At 43.2% G+C, this 18812-nt stretch overlaps 1 protein-coding gene across 10 annotated transcripts in view; it reads right to left on the bottom strand.

The window, feature by feature from the left end:
• WDFY4 (WDFY family member 4) overlaps positions 1-18812 on the bottom strand; it is a 278318-nt gene that overhangs the window by 92653 nt on the left and 166853 nt on the right. For all 10 annotated transcript variants that reach the window (XR_003797097.1, XR_003797100.1, XR_003797098.1 and 7 more), the window contains 4 exons: positions 12921-12998; positions 6848-7054; positions 5390-5441; positions 2308-2471 (listed from right to left, as the gene is read on the bottom strand). Coding sequence is in view for 6 of the 10 variants with exons in the window: in XM_029245825.1 (XP_029101658.1) it covers positions 2308-2471; positions 5390-5441; positions 6848-7054; positions 12921-12998 (501 nt within the window). In the remaining 4 variants the exon portion in view is untranslated. The remainder of the gene's footprint in view (positions 1-2307; positions 2472-5389; positions 5442-6847; positions 7055-12920; positions 12999-18812) is intronic.

The raw sequence follows: 18812 nt of genomic DNA, 5'->3' as shown, positions 1-18812 counted from the left end.
GTGTGAAGTAGCATCCCTGGCCTCTGCCCACTAGATGCCAGTAGCAACCCCTCCCCATCAAGTCATGACAACTAAAAATGTCTCCAGACATTGGCAAATGTCCCCGGGGGGGGGGGGGGCAGGGTAAAGCTGCCCCCTGCTGAGAATCACTGCTTTACATGATCCTTTAAGGGCATAAGGCAAAGAAACGTTTTAAGAGTAAGAAAGCATTGACCTCTTAGCTGTTTTCAATGGACTAGGCATTTACTAAATATCCATTTACCTATATGAACATATATGATGTGTTCAGGCTGTTATCAGCTGTTAGTACTTGGCAGCTGGACGCTGTGGCTGTGTATACACACATACATAAATATATATGCTTATGTTACATATGTCATGTTTTATATCCATTTTTTAAACTTTCACACATTAGACTACACTACTTCCATAATCAAAATAAAATGAACGTGAATATAATAAATCTTCATTCATCGGTGTTTACTGAAAGGCTTCTCCAGGCATGCCTGAGGTTAGGCGCCTGGGGGTCCCTCCATGAAGGAGCATCAGCAGAGTGAGAGAGGCAGATGGTGAAGTGGTGAAGGTTAGCCTGTATGTCAGGAGCAAGGGCAGGTGGCGATGCAGTGGGCAGTAGAGACAGGGATGAGGGAGAGACCAGCTCTCCAGGTTTCAGATTGGGGACCAGTCATGATGGGCTTTGGAGAGTCAGCTGCTAGGAGTCTAGCGTGCAGAGCACCACAGACAGACAAACCAGCATGAGCAAAGGCATGGTGGTGAGGTGTGATGGGGACTTGCAAATGTGCTCTCTGGCTGAAAGCTGTGGGTTCAGCATGTACAAGGACCTTGTTGTTCCAGGATTGTTTTGATTGAACTGCTAACCAAATCTGAAAGCAGCTAAACACTCGGCAGAAATTCTAGTCACCCATTTGGCCAATGCACTTCAAGCCAGCCCTTTTACCCAGGGCTGGAAGGAGTAAATCCCAGTTTGACACCCTCCAGGAGTCTTTGCAAAGAATCTTCCCCTGGAAAGGACATGCTTCGGTTTCTGCACGTTGCTCACACCCATCACAAGCTCTCGGAGCTTGTCACTTGCTCCTGGATACCCAGGCTGCTTACTCAGTGGCCCGAAGTTCAGCTCCACTCTCCTCCACCCTGCAGCCAGACTAGCCCTCAGCTCTCATGCATTCATCTCTGGGTAGCCCCTGCATGTCTTGCCAGCCCTGCCCTGCCTGCTCCTCTGTTTTGCTGGGGCATCTTCTTCACTTACATCCCATACAGAAGTTGATGGAAGAGACAGATGGAAGTCTACCCAGCCCTTAAACCACTCAACCTTTGGAAAGGGAAGAGAATTAGTCTTTAATGAGCCACCTCATGTGTGCTGGGCGCTATGCTAGTCACTTTGCTTCCATTATCCCATTTAAGCCTTATGAGAATTTTGTGAAATGGTTGCCGTGCACTCCATATTAAAGATGAGAATAACTAACTGAGGCTCACGAAGGTTAGGTAGCAGGCCATTTAATATGTGGCCAAGTTGGGGGTTTTAGCTCAGGTCCGTTTTACTTTAAGACATGTGCTTCATCTTCCATACTTTCTTAGACTTCTGTAAGAGGGCCCTTCCCTGTTCCTGTACTTCAGGGGGACCCTCTGACCCTCTTCCAGTCATACCCAGGGGACATGCATGCACGCCAAGAGCCTGGGCTCCCACAATCCAGCTCCAGGCATCCGCAACAATGGATTTCCCTGCTAACTGGTCCAGCCTGCCTCCTGGCTGTGCATACTGTATCTCCAGGTCCACCCTTCTGAGGGCTGAAGGTGCCACAAGTGTGCTTCCTCTAGGCCTGAGTGGTGGCCAAGGGGAGCTGGTTTCAAGGTGAGGAGTGTGGGGACAGCTGGGACATATGGGTCAGGTGTCCAAACACATCCACCAGGGCCCCTCACTCAGGCATGGGATGGATCCCTCAAGTGGTCAGGCTGTGAGCAGGGGGCCAAGGTGCTGAACTACCAGAAGGTCAAGAATTCTAAATTTGAAACTGGCCCCCCAGGTTATTATAAAGGTCAATATAGGACATTAGAACATATTTCATTTAACAGTTTATTAGCTTGATTTATATTTTCTAAACATTTTCATGCAAGATGTGTGGGCATTTGCACCCTTGCTCTGGGCCCATAAATTTAGGAGCATGCCGTCGCTTTTGCTCATTGATTTTTTTATGGTGAATGGAGATATCACCTCCCATGTGAGTGCAGAAAGCTTAGTTCTCTCATGTCTGATAATCTTTAAAGAATAATCATGATGGGCTGTGTTACCTTTTCATGATCAAGAAGCTCTTGTAAAATGACTTGTCTCTCCCGACACAGTTCCAAGAAATCTTCAGAGTGCAGGCTTTCATGTAAGGCGGGGAAGAAGGTCAGCTGGGTGCAGTCTACTGCCTCATCTCTCTCGCTCTCAGCTTCCTTTGGTGTCACGTCATCTGCAGCAGCAAAAAGGGACATGTGGTTTGTGCGGGAGCCACCTGGAGTCACGAGGGACAGTGCACAGCCTGGGCTCGAGTCCCTGGGAGGAACTGCAAGGTTTCAGGGCAGCCGTGAATGATGTGGATCCCAGCGTGTCCCTCACTGTTTCTGAAAGTGGACACACCCCTCTGACCCTATCATGTGGTGAACACACCTGCAGGTTGATTCACTCGGGAAGATGTACCCGGGCCTGGCTGCTCTGCAGCTCTCCAGTGACCACAGGGGATGTTTCAAATTCACCTTCATTAATCAGTAAAGCAATTTCCTAGAGGGTCCCAGAGGGTCACCCAAGATTTGCTTTTTCTGAACTTCACTTTATTCACTTTTTGTTTTCTTTTTTTTTTTTTGGCCACACCAGGCGGCATGCCGGGATCTTAGTTCCCTGAGCAGGGATCAAACCCACGACCCCTGCAGTGGAAGTGCAGAGTCTTAACCTCTGGACCGCCAGGGAGGTCCCCTGTTCACTCTTTCAAGAGTGGGTGTTTTTTTCCCTAATTATGGAACTACTATCTTCTTAATGCAAAAAACTTGGAAAACCCATGAAATTGTGAGAAATTGAAAATGAGAAATAAAACAAGTATCACCCGTGCGCCCAGAGAGAGTGCTAATAACAACAGCTCTGTTTAGTGAGCACCTTCTCTGTGCTGGATATTTGAATGACATTTTTCATCCAGTCCTACCCAGGTTGTAGAGTCCATTCCATCCTCACTTTGCAAATGAAGAAACTGACAAAGGCTAATTATTTTGCTCAAGGTCATACGGCTACCAAGAACTAGAGGCCGAATCTGAACCAAGTCCCTCTGAGTCCAGAGGCTGATCTTTTTATCTCTAGGCTGTTTGTCCTCCCTGGCCACGTCCTCTTTGTACATACATGTGTATGGACACACACAGCGTAATTTCTGGCATGGTAAGAATTACACTGAATTTATAGTTTTTCTTTTCTAACTGTTTTGCTCAAGATTACACCATGAGCACTCCCCATTCCATTAAAAGTTCTTAGAAAGCAACTTAAGCGGCTGTAATAATCTATTGTGTGACTCTTCCATAATTACCCAACTCACCTCTTCTTCTTTTTTTTTTTTTTTTTTTTGCGGTACGCGGGCCCCACTGCTGTGGCCTCTCCCGTCGCGGAGCACAGGCTCCGGATGCGCAGGCCCAGCGACCATGGCTCACGGGCCCAGCCGCTCCGCGGCACGCGGGATCCTCCCGGACCGGGGCACGAACCCGTGTCCCCTGCATCGGCAGGCGGACTCTCAACCGCTGCGCCACCAGGGAAGCCCCACCTCTTATTTTTTAGAGATACAACTAGTTTCTATTTCTACACTACCAAAATCCACTGTGCTGCAATCATTTGTGTGTACATCTAGACTTATTTCCAAAGGATGCACTCCTGTGCATGTGCCTTTCGGTGCCAGCTAAGTACATACCTGTGTGGATCTCTAGATTTTTCTCCTCCACCCTGTCCTGGGTGTCCACCTGCGTGGAGCAGCACATGGCTGAAAGGTCAGGGTGCTACTGGACATCTTCTTTGTGGCAAGATGCTCATCTCTTTGACCTCCTCCCCACCTGGGAACCTCACACTTGGATGAATGTAAGTGCCTGCTGCTCACAGCAACATCCATCAGAGGCTTTTCCTCAGGCAGAGAAAACACTGTGTAGATATAGGCACCCAGGAAGGCATGGTGAAGAATCACAGCCCTTTCTTCTTTGACTGAGCTCCCTACTGGGAGTTGGGGGTCCATGCTGGAAACATGGAGGAGGCCTGGGATCATAGGTGACCAGAGGCCCTGCATATAGGGGACGAGGGGACTTTGCAGCCCATGGCCCTAGTCCACGTAAAATCAAACACCTGCTTTCTACCACTGTACCCTCTGCAGCCACCCATTTTGAGAGGGAGAGCAGGCAGATTCTCCTTCTGATCTTAGGGTTATGGGGCTTGGGATGGAAAGAAGAGAAGCCAAAATATGAGTGTTACACTGTCATCCCAAGTCCCAAGTGCGACTCCCCAAATCAACCTGGGGTCAGAGCTCAAGATCCTCACTTCTGGGCTTTGTTACTGCAGACTGACAAGACAGCAAGCTCCACGCAAAATCCGGTGCTAAGGCACTAAATGAGACAAGTCTGATCAGCTCTAGGAAGTTGTCGCTTGGTTAAGGATATGATATAAGCTGCAGCCTAGGATACAGTGAAACTCACAGACAGAGGGTGTCTGAAACAAAAGGCAGGGTCTTTGGTAGAAACACAAAATCTGAAATATAGTGTATGTGTCTGTGTGTGTGTTTGGTATGTATTTGATGTGTTCGGGCCAAAATGACCTCTGAAAATAAACTAGATTTTTAGCATATCAACTCAACCAAATTCTTCCATGAGTATTACACAAAGGGTAAGCATAAACATCAACAATGATTCAAAGTGCTTTTTTAAATTGGAGAAATAACAATGGCCATCATATCTGTCATCTTCACAATCAGAGAATTCAGTGTTAAGTATTAAATATCTATCCCATCCAATTTTGCTCTAAAATATTTTCCTATTTTCCTCCTAGGTGTTTTGGGTCACATACTGAACATGTATTAGTATTTGGGGGGGCACTTTTGAGGTTTCCCTCATATAGCAAACTGACAGGATAGTTTCCCTGAAAAAAATTATTACTGTTGCAACCTAAATACAAAATTCTTCCCCCAGTGGAGTGTTCAGGTCTGGAATGGGTCCCTCTTCATTCTGGAGAGCAGAGTGATGAAAGGCCTTGCACTCCCTACTCTAGACCTGCAGCATTTTCTTCCCACAATATATCAACTTCTTATCTTTAAGGAGGTGTTAAATAAAACCAAGAATTGGTTTAACTGTTAAATAAAAATACAGATAAATTGAATACCTTGGTTTTCAGCATTTAACTGAGAAATATCACCATTTCTGTCCTGACTTTCCTGAAATAAAACCAGAGAAAAGAGAAATTAAATCCTGGATACCTATGGGCCCCACCCCCCCATTCCACAGATTCACAAACACATACACACACATGCATATGGCTCCTTCAAATCACTCATACACTCAAGACTCAAAGGCAAGGGGAGCAAAATGCCAAATCCTAAAGGACCACAATAAAATGCAAGTATTAATGTTCCTGAGTCAAAGGGGAAAAAACCCACAATCTTCCATTAAGTAGGATTTACAGTAATTACCAAAGATTATGTCAAATGGGAGTAGAGAGTATCCTGGCTGTCTGTGGTATGGGCCACCCTGGAGAGGGGACCAGGGACAGGGTCTGGGGCTGGACGGCCCAAGAGACCAGAGTCTAGGTTCCACAGCCAGCCTTCGGCCTTGACATCAGCACCATGGGCAGGCTTATTTTTCCTGCCTCCATTTCCTAAGAAATGTATTGAGGGAAAAATACTATATATCACCAGATGTTTACAGACAATACACTCAAAACTAAAACGTCTACTGAATAAATGAAATATAATTTTTTCATTAGGTTTTATAAAGGGTTTAATGTGGGTAAAAGATTCTGAGGTTACAGACTAGAGAAGAAGCCCAACATTGTAACTCAGAATGAATGCAGAAGGAAATGTCTTGCGTTCCAGGGTCTGGAAAGGCTGCTTTTCAGAACATCTTAAAGCAGAACTGTTCAATGAGGACATGAAATGCTATTAACAGATTCTTCTGTATCCACTACCAAGCCAAGGACGGTTCCTCATCATTTAAAAGGCAAAAATGTAAGTTTGACAGAGAGTCCAAGCTTCATTACAGCAAACACCTGGGGACTGTCCAGATTCCGTTGCCTGGGAATCCAACGCAGCTTCAGTGTCATTTGGACGAAGTGGGTCACTGGCTCAAGCTTGCAGAAATAGCTGAGTTCAAGATATTTCCATTGTAAGACTTGATATGGGATTTGCTTGCACAGTAATACCCATAGAAGGGCTGGCTATGACTGCTCTATGACACATAACTTGTACAAGAGACAGTGCCCATCACGTGGCTCTTTTCAAACGCTGGCATCCAGGCCATTCTAATGGACTTTTATGGATGTCAGCGTGGTACTGGGTCAGTGGTGTATATATGAACCACTCACTCACTTATTTTTTGCATTCATTCAGGCTGTAGTTATAGCATCCCTTCTATGTACCTGGGGAGTTAGTGATTCTTTCCTTCTGTTAAACAGCACCAAGAACGCATTACAGCACTCCTACAGTGAACTGCACGCATTATCTCTCCTATCTGTCCACGCCAAAGCACTCCCGGTGGAAACAACATCAGATGGAAAAGCTAAGGAGACACCTCCCTATACACTGCCTGTCTGGAAGCATCCTGTCTTGTTGCATCTAATTCTTACCTTGAGCCTTTCTCGACTCAGGGCCTCCAGCGGAGACAAGCGTCTGATACGTTTCCTCATGCGAGCTGGTCCTTCTCTCCAGTCCAGTTCCCACCGGGAGCAGGGTGTGGCTTCTGCCATCTGACGCCACAAGCCCAGCTCCCCAAAAAGCTGCTCCTGGATCCTGGCCCAGGCGTTGGCTGCCTTGATTTTGCCACATCTCCGCCTCTGAGAAGCAGAAGTACAGCGTCACCTCTGGACACATCTCCTCACCAGCCTGGCCCCAAACCTCCTGGGGTGAACAGACCAAGCCCCCCATAATTGCCTGAGGAAAATCACCTCTATAGGCAGCTCCAAGCACCTTCAGGGTGTACTCTCTGGAGCTAGGACCAGGCCAGGAGAAGAAATCAGTTTTTCAGCTTTGAGACCATTTAATTCAGCTTCGAGGAGAAAAAAAACCCTCTGCCCTTTGGCCCACAGAGCCTCGTGACTGCTGGGTGCTGTGCAGAAAGTAACAGGTCCCAAAGGTCCCCATGCTATTCATCAGAGAATTGGACGGCTATTTGGTAGAATAGACACAGAACCTCACCACAGCCCCTACCCTTCAAAATGATGCTGAAAGCCCTCCTTCCAGTGTCTGGACTGGAAGTGTGGTGAGAATGTTCAAAGAAGCTAAAACCTTTGATGTTAATGAAAATTATCCTTCCTAATATCTATGAAATCCTCATAGTTTGCATACATAGCACTTGACTGTTATACCTTCTGCTAGAGTATAACTCAAACCTTTTACGAAATACATCGACACCCCTAAATTGCTTTTGTGTGCCACATTGAAGTTTCCTACATCATCTATCAAGGAAACATTTCAATTCAGTTTGGACAGCAGAATCAACTTTGTCTGCAGGGTGAACTTTTCCAACTATTCAAATATTTGATGGTATGTGCCCTACATTTTAATTTTTCAGAAAACTGAAAGGTGAAAGTGCTAAGGACAAGAAGCACAGACCTCACAAAAGTAACATAAAGAGAAAAGAAACTCATTGTCATGTACGAGGCTGAGCCTCTCACCTGCTCTATCTCATTTCCTCTACACAATGACACCATAAGTGAGTCTTGGAACTTGTAAGTACTTTCTATTATCCTCATGAAGGAACCAAGTCTAGGAGAGGAGAAGTGACTTCCCCAAGGACCAACAGGTGACCAAGCTAAGACTGAAACCCAGCCTGTCTAATTCCAGAGCCTTCACTTCAGCCTGCGTGCTTGATTGCTTTCCTAGGGCCCTGGTATCACTTCATTAAGTCGTGATTTCTGCCAGTATTACTTCAAAGACTGGCAGACTTAGATCTAGACCATTTTGAATGGGAAAATCGTTCTCAGAACTTGAAAAGTCTCACAAAAACATGAGAGATGGTATAGTTCTAAGTACTTGGTCTTTGGTGTCAGATGAACCTGGGCTGCCACAATGTTTCTGCTCTTCACTGGCAGTTTAATCTGAAGGAGACTTAACATCCTCACCAGTCAAATTCAGTTAGTAATATTACCACCGTAATAAAACCATGGGTTTATGTAAGGATCAAATGAGACAATATTTTCCAGAGTTTAATACGGTGCCTTACCCAGCTTAAGCAGTTAGTATTATTATTGTGGATAAAGCAAATTCTATTTCAAAACAAGATAATTTTGTTTCTCCACAGTTCTTAAATTCATATCCTAAATAGTTATAGCATTTTACAAGTACGCCAATTGTTTAATAAAAAACTCCAGAAAAATAATGACTATCCAAAGCCTTTTATAGGGATTTGGTTATATGGAATGAACACGTGTTTGGGGACAATATTTCAGCTCCTGGGAGGTTGCTGCTGCATCTGTAGTTCCATATTGAGCTTCACAGAGGACGGACAATCCCAAGCTACTGGGTTGTTCATCCGGGGTTTCAAATTAGTCTTTTAAGAGCATCCCTTCCACCCTAAGGCTCCACCTATGCAAGCTGGAGGTTCACAGCTGCCTGAGTCTTCATCACAGGGCAAACGTGTTGCCTGCATATCTGCAGCTAGACAGATGTGTGTCAGGGATAAGATCCCTCATTCATCCCTCAGAGATGAATGATTGTTTAGTCCATGACGGAAGGCTGTATGTGGTCCCAAGACAAAGGGCATGAGATGACTGAATAAGCGAAAGTCCTGAGCTCCTGCACCCGCAAGGTGTCCTGTAATGCCCATGCTTCTGCACAAGGTAAGGTCCCCATTCAGTCCAAACCTCGAGTGGGCCAAATGCCACACCAGACACAGGGGCAGGGATGCTGGTGTATTAGAGGCAGCTATGATTCTCGGCTGAATAGAAGCTCTTGGGTAGCATCACTGAGACTTTCCTCTTGGCAACCAGACCGTCCCTACTTTCAGTTCCCGGTGCTGGGGTGCAGCTGACTCCAGCCCTGGCTTCAGTGGGTGATGAATGGTTGTAGGATGGGCTACTGAGCATCATTCTCTGGGATTGGAACTGGTTGTCTCTAGAGCCCGTATAGAGCAGACTGCAGAGAGGCGGATGTGTACACGATCAGGGCTGCTTACCTTGCGCTGGCCAACCTTATGTGCATCAGGAAAAGGCACCTGGTGTATCTGCATTGAGGCATACCCAGCCTACAGGCAGGCCTCTCAGCGATGAGACAGTCCCTTTGTGCAAGTTACATAATTTCCCACCCTTTATATGAGCCCTGCCTGGTTCCAGGATGTACAGACTGGGGAGCAGAGCATGAGTTCATGCCAGCCTCAAATGCTCTCTCCTCCATGTGCCTCCTTGCCTAAAACATATTAGTAATCTCATACACTTGTGTGTTTAATGTTTGTGTGAACATGTGTTTGTGTGTGTGTATGAAAAAGAGAGAAAGAAAAGAGAGAGAGGGAGAGAGGAGGCAGATTCCTTAAAGCAGAGTTTGAATACTTGGATCCAGCTCTTCTTGAACTGTGATGTTCTCCTGGATTTTTCAAAATATTTCGTGTGTTGCCTAAGCCAGTTTGAGTTGAGTTTCCGATACTTACATCTGAAAGAGCTGTTACCAAAATGTAATGGATATACAGAGACTGAGCAAGAAATGGAAACAGCCTGTTGGCCCCCAGAGAGCCCAAAAGAGAGGGGACAGAGCAATGCCCCTCACACACTAAAAGAAAGGCCATTTCTGGGGTGGAAGGCATCTTGCATAGAACTTTAAACAGTAAAAGCTGTAATTTTTTTAAAAATACAGACAAAATGAGGCGTGTCTGTAAGGTATGATGAGGACCCAGTATAAGAACAGGTGGCCTGGATATATCACAGAGCAGAGTCAGAGCAGCCGGACCACAGAGAAGAGAACAAATGTAACTGGAAATGGCAAAGGGGCATCTGGGCAGGGCCAGAGCAGAGGCACCTGTTTTCGTCGGCACTTCTGGAGTGATGGGAAATTGGGGAGATTAAATATCAGAACTGCACGATTTGCTGGTGATGGGACGATGAGGCATACTGATGATGCCTGGGTTAGCTTCCAGGGCACTGGGTGACGCTATCTTGTCATGCTGTGAGCACCTGCATCGCCAGTGACCTCTCAGGTTAAGTAAAATGCCCAGTTGGAAAAGTCTTACGCAACCTGTTACTGAGAGCCGTGTGGGCGGGGGCCCTTGAACCTCATTATCTCCACCCTCTTGGAAGGACCTCGCGGAGTGTAATTAGGAGAAGCTGTCCTTGAAGAACATGGCATATTTCACAAGGCTGATTTCTTTCCAGAACTTGGACTTGACTTCTCTGGAAGTGGAGTGGGGCCTTCGTCGGGAAAGCCTACTACACCCCTTAAAAGAAAGCGGGGTGAACACTCCAGACCCCATTGTCTCTGGCAGACGGTGATAACACCTGCATTCTTTTAAACATCGAAACGATCTGTCTAAAATATTTAAACACTTGGAAAGTATCCTCATGGATTAGCCTCAAAATGCTGATTTTCTCAAAAATACTTCAATCAACAGTAAAACTCTGTCCCACTTTCTCAAGTACTCTCTGAGCCCCAGTCAGGCCCGCTGCTGAAAATAAGCCAGACTGATGTTCCAGAAGGCTGGACCCTTGCCTTATGGGCTCAGAGCCTCTGCCGAGGTTCTTCTGTCCTTCCCCATTAACCTTCAGTTTTTCAAATTTCAGCAGAAATCCACCAGTTACCACAGAGCACATTTCTCCTAGCCATGACCAAATCTTCCAGGCTTTTCCAACCATAAGAAGAGAAATGGTCAAACTCTTGACTAGATGCTGATTTGATAGTTTAGATAAACAACACCCTCTGTCTTGAAATGGAACAAGCGTGATGGGGATATCCCTAAATAAAGGATGCAATCCTAAATGATTCATCTTACTTTTCCCCCAATGGCAGCTGAATTTATTAGCCATATTGCTAGTCCTGAATGAAGCTGGTGAATTCAAGTAGTAAGGCACTCACACGCGAGGTCCTGTCCAAGGGGCGCAGATAACACGCAAATGTAAGCCAGCAGGACACCTATCCCCAAACTGCCTCTCCCCCCCGGCATGTCTGATAAACTGCCCACCTCCTTATGTAGCACAGCCTGGGAGGCTGTGTCGCTAGTCTGTATGTTTCTGGGGTGCACGCTGGGCATCTCACAAATCCCTATTCGTGGGGGCACGTTGTGGGCTCCCAAACAAGCACATATGGAGGGAACTGGATCAGGTTACTTGGCTTAAGCTGATCAGAGCCTATTCTGTTTCCCTTGAACTTGGGGACTACTGTTTCACCATTCCTTCACACCTCGCCTTACCCCAGGCACACCCAATGGTTCCTTATACCCCACTGCTCCTCTCTTTGTAGTACAACATCCTAGTATTGGCCTTATCACCCTGCTTTAATTTCTTTACTCTTGGTCCCTCTACTGAGTGTTAAGAACCTTCAACCAGAGGAGTACCATTATCATCTCTGCCTTTCCTACACCTAGCAAGGCTTTGGCACAGAGAAACTGTAAAGTAAAAATATAATTTGTGAAGTTTTAATTCTATTGTTGTGTTCTATTACTAGCAATCATTTTAGAAAATTTTTGTTAACATCAATAATACCACCTAAAAATGAACTTCTTAGCCATTCATTAACCACATATGGGACATCTATTCCCTGCCAGCCACTGTCTAGGTGTTCCATACTCACTCTTTAATCTTTACGGGTAGGCAGTATTATCCTGTCTTAAAGATGGGGACCCTGAGGCTCAGACTAGGCTCAGTCCTAGGAAGGGGCAGACCTGAGATTCAAATAGAGATGTCCCTGGCATGACAGCCAGTGCTCTTTACCTAGACTGTACAGAAGTCACTCCTAGAGAGAGGTTTTCAACATCTAAATCTACCCTCATCAGTGGCAACCCACTGTCCTTGGGAGAACAAGCCAAACCCCTACGGTGGCAGCAAGCCACTCTGCTTGCTCTGGCCCTGCCTCATCTTCATTCACCCTTGTCCCTTCCCAGCTCAGATCATCCCAGTCACTTCCTCTTCTTCCAGTTAACTGATGACATCCAGTGCTTTCCCGACTCAGGAGCTTCACACATTCCCTCCCCTTAGTCAAAACCACTTCCTTAAAATACTTTAGCCCATATTCCTCCTTCTTCAGATTTCAACTTAAAGATCAATTCCTTGGAGAGGGCCTCTGATCTGCCCAAATTAAAGTCTTCCCCTTGTTATAATCTCCCATTATACTTGTATTTTCCCTGTCTATTGCTCTTTCCAAGTTATAATGATCTATTTATCTGTGCACTTATTTAACTCTCCTTTAGAGTAAGCTACCCGAGAGTGAGGCCCACGTCTGCTGTGTTTACAATCGTGCCCCTAGCTCCTAGCACAGGATCTGAGGCGCCCACTGGATGAATGAGTAGATAAGTGGATGGAAACACTGCCTATCTCCTCAGCTGCTGACAGTGTGGGTCCAAATCCCATGGCACAGGTCATGAAGGTAGGACTGACTCACTGATGACCAATTATTGGCTTAGCCAATTTAGAATTTAAACCAAACGCTCTTATGATTCTTTATTTCAGGTTCAAGGTAGGTTCTGGTCTACTGTGCAGAGAAGGGAATGGCCTTGTTTCTTACCTGTACGTGATCTTTGTATAGAGATGCATATAGCTCCTGTCCTTTTCGTCTGTAGTTCTCGATACATGACATGAAGTCCTGGAGAAGAGGCAAAACAAGTCACAACTAATAACAGCTGTGATTTTAGGTAAGAACTTCTCTACTCTGACCAGTTGTCGGGGGAAGTAAGAGTTACAGGATTTGTTGGTCAAATCAATCACAACCTCATGAATACATGTACCACCTATGCTGTTACATTCACATACACACTCGCATACATGCTTATGGGTTACTTCCACTTCCAGCTACGACGAACTAGCTTGTAGCAGATAAATCTTCCTCCCAGGAAAAACTAGAAAAGCTAGAATATAATAGATAAATTAAAGTGGAATTCTAAAAAATGTTCAAGTAACTCACATTTATGGAATAATGCACCCAACAATAGTAAAATACACATTTTTCAAGCCCCCACAAAATATATACCAAGACAAACTACATGTTGGATCATAAAATAAATCTCAACAAATTTTTAAAAAATTAAAACCTGCAAAATATGTTCTCTGACCCATAAAAGAATCAAACTGAAATCAATAACAGGAAATCTCCAAACGCTTGGGAACTAAACAATATACTTCTAAATAATCCATGGATCAAAAAGTAAGTCTCAAGGGAAATTTTAAAAAATACATAGTACAGTATGTTTCAAAATTTGTCTCATAGCTAAAACAATACTGAGAGAGAAATATATGTCACCGAATGCATGCATTAGAAAAGAGTTAAATTTTAGAAAATCTGAACAGATCAATAACAAATAGGGAGATTAAATTAGTGATCCAATACTTCTCAAAAAAGAAAAGCCCAGGACCAGATGGCTTCACAGGAGAATTCTATCAAATATTCAAAGAAAAATTAATACCAAACCTTCTTACATTTCCAAAAAATAGAAGAAGAGGGAATACTTCCCAACTCATCATATGAGGCCAGCATCACTCTAATACCAAAGTTAGGCAAAGACACCACAATAAAAGAAAATTTAAGAGCAATATCCCTGATGAACACAGATGCCAAAATCCTCCATAAAATACTGGCAAACAGAATTCAACAGCACATTACAAGAATCATATACCGTGATCAAGTAGGATTTATCCCTGGGATGCAAGGATAGTTCAATGTATGCAAATCAATCAAGGTGATACATCACATTAACAGAACAAAAGAAGAAAAATCATCACAAAGTTCATTACATATATGTTTTATGTATGTATAAAATTCAGCCTTTAAAAAGAAGGAAATTGTGCTGTTTGCAACAACACAGATGAACCTGAAAGACACTATGCTAAGTGAAATAAGCCAGAACATTGCATCTCACTTATATATGGACTCTAAAATAGTCAAATTCATAGAAGTAGAGAGTAGAATGGTGGCTTCCAGGAGCTGGGGAGAGGCAGAAATGGGGATATGTTGATTACAGGATACAGAGCTTCAGTCACGCAAAATAGTGAGTTCTGAAAACCTGACGTACAGCACTGTGACTCTAGTTAACAATATTGTACTATGTATTCGAAATTTGTTAAGAAGTTAGAGCTTAAGTGGCCTCATCAGAAAACAGAAGGTAACTGTGTGAATTACCTTGACTGTGGTGATGATTTCACAACGTGTGTGTGCATCAAAACATCAAGTTGTGCATCTTAAATATATACAATTTTACCCTAATATAGATGAAAAGATTTTAAATTAAAATATTTTTAAATGATGTAATTTTAATATGTTTTGCATCATAGAGCCTATCTGAAAAAAAAAAAAAAAAGAGTACAATTTTTAAGTCAATCTAAGATCCCACTCAAGGAACTAGAATAAAAGAGAAAAATAACCCAAAGCAAGCAGAAGGAAGGAAATAATAAAGGTAAGAGCAGAAATCAATGCAATTAAAAACAGAAAAACATGGGGAAAATCATTGAAACAAAACTGGTTCTTTGAAAAGATCGATAAAACTTACAAACCTGTAGAAATACTGACAAAGATAAAAAGAAGACACATATTGCCAATATAAAGAATGAAAGAGAGGCTATCCCTACAGACCCTGCAGACATCAAAAAGATAGCAAGGGAATATTACAAATAACTACATACACATAAATGTGACAACTCAGATTAAATGGACAAATCCTTTCCAAAAACATAAATTACTCTATCTCAACCAATATAAAATATATCATTGGAATAGACTATAACAGTTAAGGAAACTGAATTCATAATTTAAATACTCCCCCCAAATAAATTTCCAGGTCCATATGATTTTGCTTGAGGATTTTACAAAATATTTAAGCAAGAATTAACATAAATTTTACAAAATATCTTCCAGAAAATAGAAAAAATTGGTACACTTCCCAACTTGTTTTATGAAGCTAGCAATACCCTTATACTTTTACACCACAACCAGACAAACAGAGTACAGGGAAATAAACCTATCTTTCATGAATAGAGATGCAAAAATTCTTTTTTTTTCTTTTTTTTTTTTAACATCTTAATTGGAGTATAATTGCTTTACAATGTTGTGTTAGTTTCTGCTGTATAACAAAGTGAATCAGCTATACATATACACATATCCCGATATCCCCTCCCTCTTGCGTCTCCCTCCCACCCTCACTATCCCACCCCTCTAGGTGGTCACAAAGCACCAAGCTGATCTCCCTATGCTATGCGGCTGCTTCCCACTAGCTATCTACTTTACATTTGGTAGTGTATATATGTTCATGCCACTCTCTCACTTCGTCCCAGCTTACCCTTCTCTCTCCCGGTGTCCTCAAGTCCATTCTCTATGTCTGCGTCTTTACTCCTGTCTTGCCCCTAGGTTCTTCAGAATGAGTATGTGTTTTGCTTTTTTTCTTTAAGATTCTATAAATATGTATCAGCATACGGTATTTGTTTTTCTCTTTCTGACTTACTTCACTCTGTATGACACTCTCTAGGTCCATCCACCTCACTACAAATAACTCAATTTCATTTCTTTTTATGGCTGAGTAATATTCCATTGTATATATGTGCCACATCTTCTTTATCCATTCATCTGTCAATGGACACTTAGGTTGCTTCCATGTCCTGGCTGTTGTAATAGAGATACAAAAATTCTTAACAAAATATTAGCAAATAGAACCTAGCAATGCATAAAAAGAATTACACACAATGACCAAGTGGGTTTATTCCAGGAACACAAAGCTCGTAAATACCCAAAAAGCAATCAAGATAATCTACCATATTAGTAGGTTAAAGAAGAAAATGACATGATTATATCAATTGATGCAGAATAGCATCTGACAAAATTCCACACTCATTCATAATAAAACTCTCAGAAAACCAGGAATAGAGGGGAACTACCTTAACATAATAAAGATCATCTACAAAACCCCACAGCTAACATTACATTTAATGTGAAACAATAAATGCTTTCTCTCTAAGACTGTAAACAAAGCAAAGATGTCTGCTTTTACTGCTCTCATTCAACAAATCGCTGAAGTTCTTAGATTTTACACCAAAAGCATAAAAGAAAAAAAATGAATTGGATCTCATCAGCATTAAAAACTTTTGTTCCACAAAAACCCACATAAAAATGATGCAATAGGGCTTCCCTGGTGGCGCAGTGGTTGGGAGTCTGCCTGCCGATGCAGGGGACGTGGGTTCGTGACCCGGTCCGGGAGGATCCCACATGCTGTGGAGCGGCTGGGCCCGTGAGCCATGGCCGCTAAGCCTGTGCGTCCAGAGCCTGCGCTCCGCAACGGGAGAGGCCACAACAGTGAGAGGCCCGCGTACCGCAAAAAAAAAAAAAAAATTAAAAAATGATGTAATAATAAGCTACAATCTAGGAGAAAGTATTTGCAAGTCACATCAATCAAAGGACTGGTATGAAGAGCTCTTAAAACTCAACAGCAAAAAAAAAAAAATCCCATTAGAATATGCACAAAAGACATGAATAGACATAAAGAGGACATGCATATCACAATGAAGCACATGAGCACTATGTTCTACATCATTAACCATTAAGAAAATGAAAATAAAAACCACAATGAGAAATCACTACACACCTATCTGAATGGTTAAAATTAAGAGGTGACAACACCAAATGCTGGTGATGATACAGAGCAACTTGATCACTTATACATTGCTGGTGGAATGTATGGTACAGCCACTCCAGAAAATAGGTCAGTAGATTTTTTTTTATATCTAGGCAACTACCACAGTATCCAGCAGTTGTAACCCCTGGGGATTTATCACAGTGAAATGAAAACTTATACTCACACAACAACCTGTATGTGAATGTTTACAGAAGCTTTATTCATAATAGACAAAAACTGGAAACAACCCAGATGACCTTCAATAGGTGAATGATTAAAGAAACTATGAAACATCCATACCATGGAGTACCACTCAGCAATAAAAAAGAATGAACTGGGCTTCCCTGGTGGTGCAGAGGTTGGGAGTCTGCCTGCCAATGCAGGGGACGCGGGTTCGTGCCCCGGTCCGGGAAGATCCCACGTGCCGCGGAGCGGCTGGGCCTGTGAGCCGTGGCCGCTGAGCCTGCGCGTCCGGAGCCTGTGCTCCACAATGGGAGAGGCCACAGCGGTGAGAGGCCCGCGTAACGCACAAAAAAAAAAAAAGAATGAACTGTTGATACATGCAACAACCTGGATGAATCTGAACAGAATTATGCTGAGTAAGAAAAGACAATCCCAAAAGGGCAATATGAGAACTTCTTGTAGTGATGGAAATGTTCCTTGTTGTGATACTGTATTACAGTTTTGCAGGACGATACCATTGTGGGAAACTGGATAAAGGGTACATGGGATCTCTCTGTATTATTTCTTGCCATTGCATGTGAATCTACAATTTCCAAAATAATCATTATATGTAGTCCTCACCACTAGGAACTCATAGGAGAAAAAAAATCTTCACTTAAGAATGTCATTGATGAGGCTCCCCTGGTGGTGCAGTGGTTGAGAATCCACCTGCCAATGCAAGGAACATGGGTTCGATCCCTGTTATGGGGAGATCCCACATGCCGTGGAGCAAGGAAGCCCATGTGCCACAACCGGTGAGCCTGTGCTCTAGAGCCCGCGAGCAACAACTACTGAACCCGCGTGCTGCAGCTACTGAAGCCTGTGCACCTACAGTCCGGGCTCAACAGGAGAGGCCACCGCAATGAGAAGCCCGTACACCACAATGAAGAGTAGCCCCCGGTCACTGCAACTAGAGAAAGGCTGCGTGCAGCAATGAAGATGCAACGCAGCCAAAAATAAATAAATAAATTTATTTAAAAAATAAATAAAATGGAAAAGTAAAAGGGTCCTGCTACATAGAAGTAAAACTTTGATAAAACAAAAAAAACGAATGTCACTGATGAAACAGCACAAATGATTAATTTAATGAAATCTCAGTCTTTGAATACAGTCGTTTTTAATAGTCTGTGTGATAAATGGGAAATCTGCGTAAAGCACTTCTGAACACCAAAAACCATGATGGTCATTTCAAGGAAAAGCGCTCATATGATTGTTAGAGTTGTGAGCTGAACTAGTTGCTTTTGATCACTTTAATTTGAAAGAAAGACTGACAGACAAAACTAGTTATGAAGACTTGGATATCTGGCAGATCTTTTCTTGAAAATGAACAAAGTGAACCTGTCATATCAAATAAAACCACTGACAGTATTTTCTGCCTATGATGAAATTTGGGCTTTCAAATTTCGAATATCAGAATGTTGAAAAGCTTGTACCTGCCTCTGTGAGCCTGACAGTTTCTCAGTAGATAAATATTTTTCTGATAAAATTGGTGGTATATGAATATGATCTTTCCATATTGCATAATGAAACATGTCAACATTTGGGAGATCTCGTAACTCAGGGAACCAATATTCTCGTTGTAT

This window comes from Monodon monoceros, unplaced genomic scaffold (assembly GCF_005190385.1).
Source record: "Monodon monoceros isolate NGI ecotype Baffin Bay Population unplaced genomic scaffold, NGI_Narwhal_1 Super_Scaffold_4, whole genome shotgun sequence".
Lineage (NCBI taxonomy): Eukaryota > Metazoa > Chordata > Mammalia > Artiodactyla > Monodontidae > Monodon > Monodon monoceros.
The sequence above is the reverse complement of the archived record's forward strand: the minus strand, read 5'-3'. Positions and strand labels throughout refer to the sequence as shown.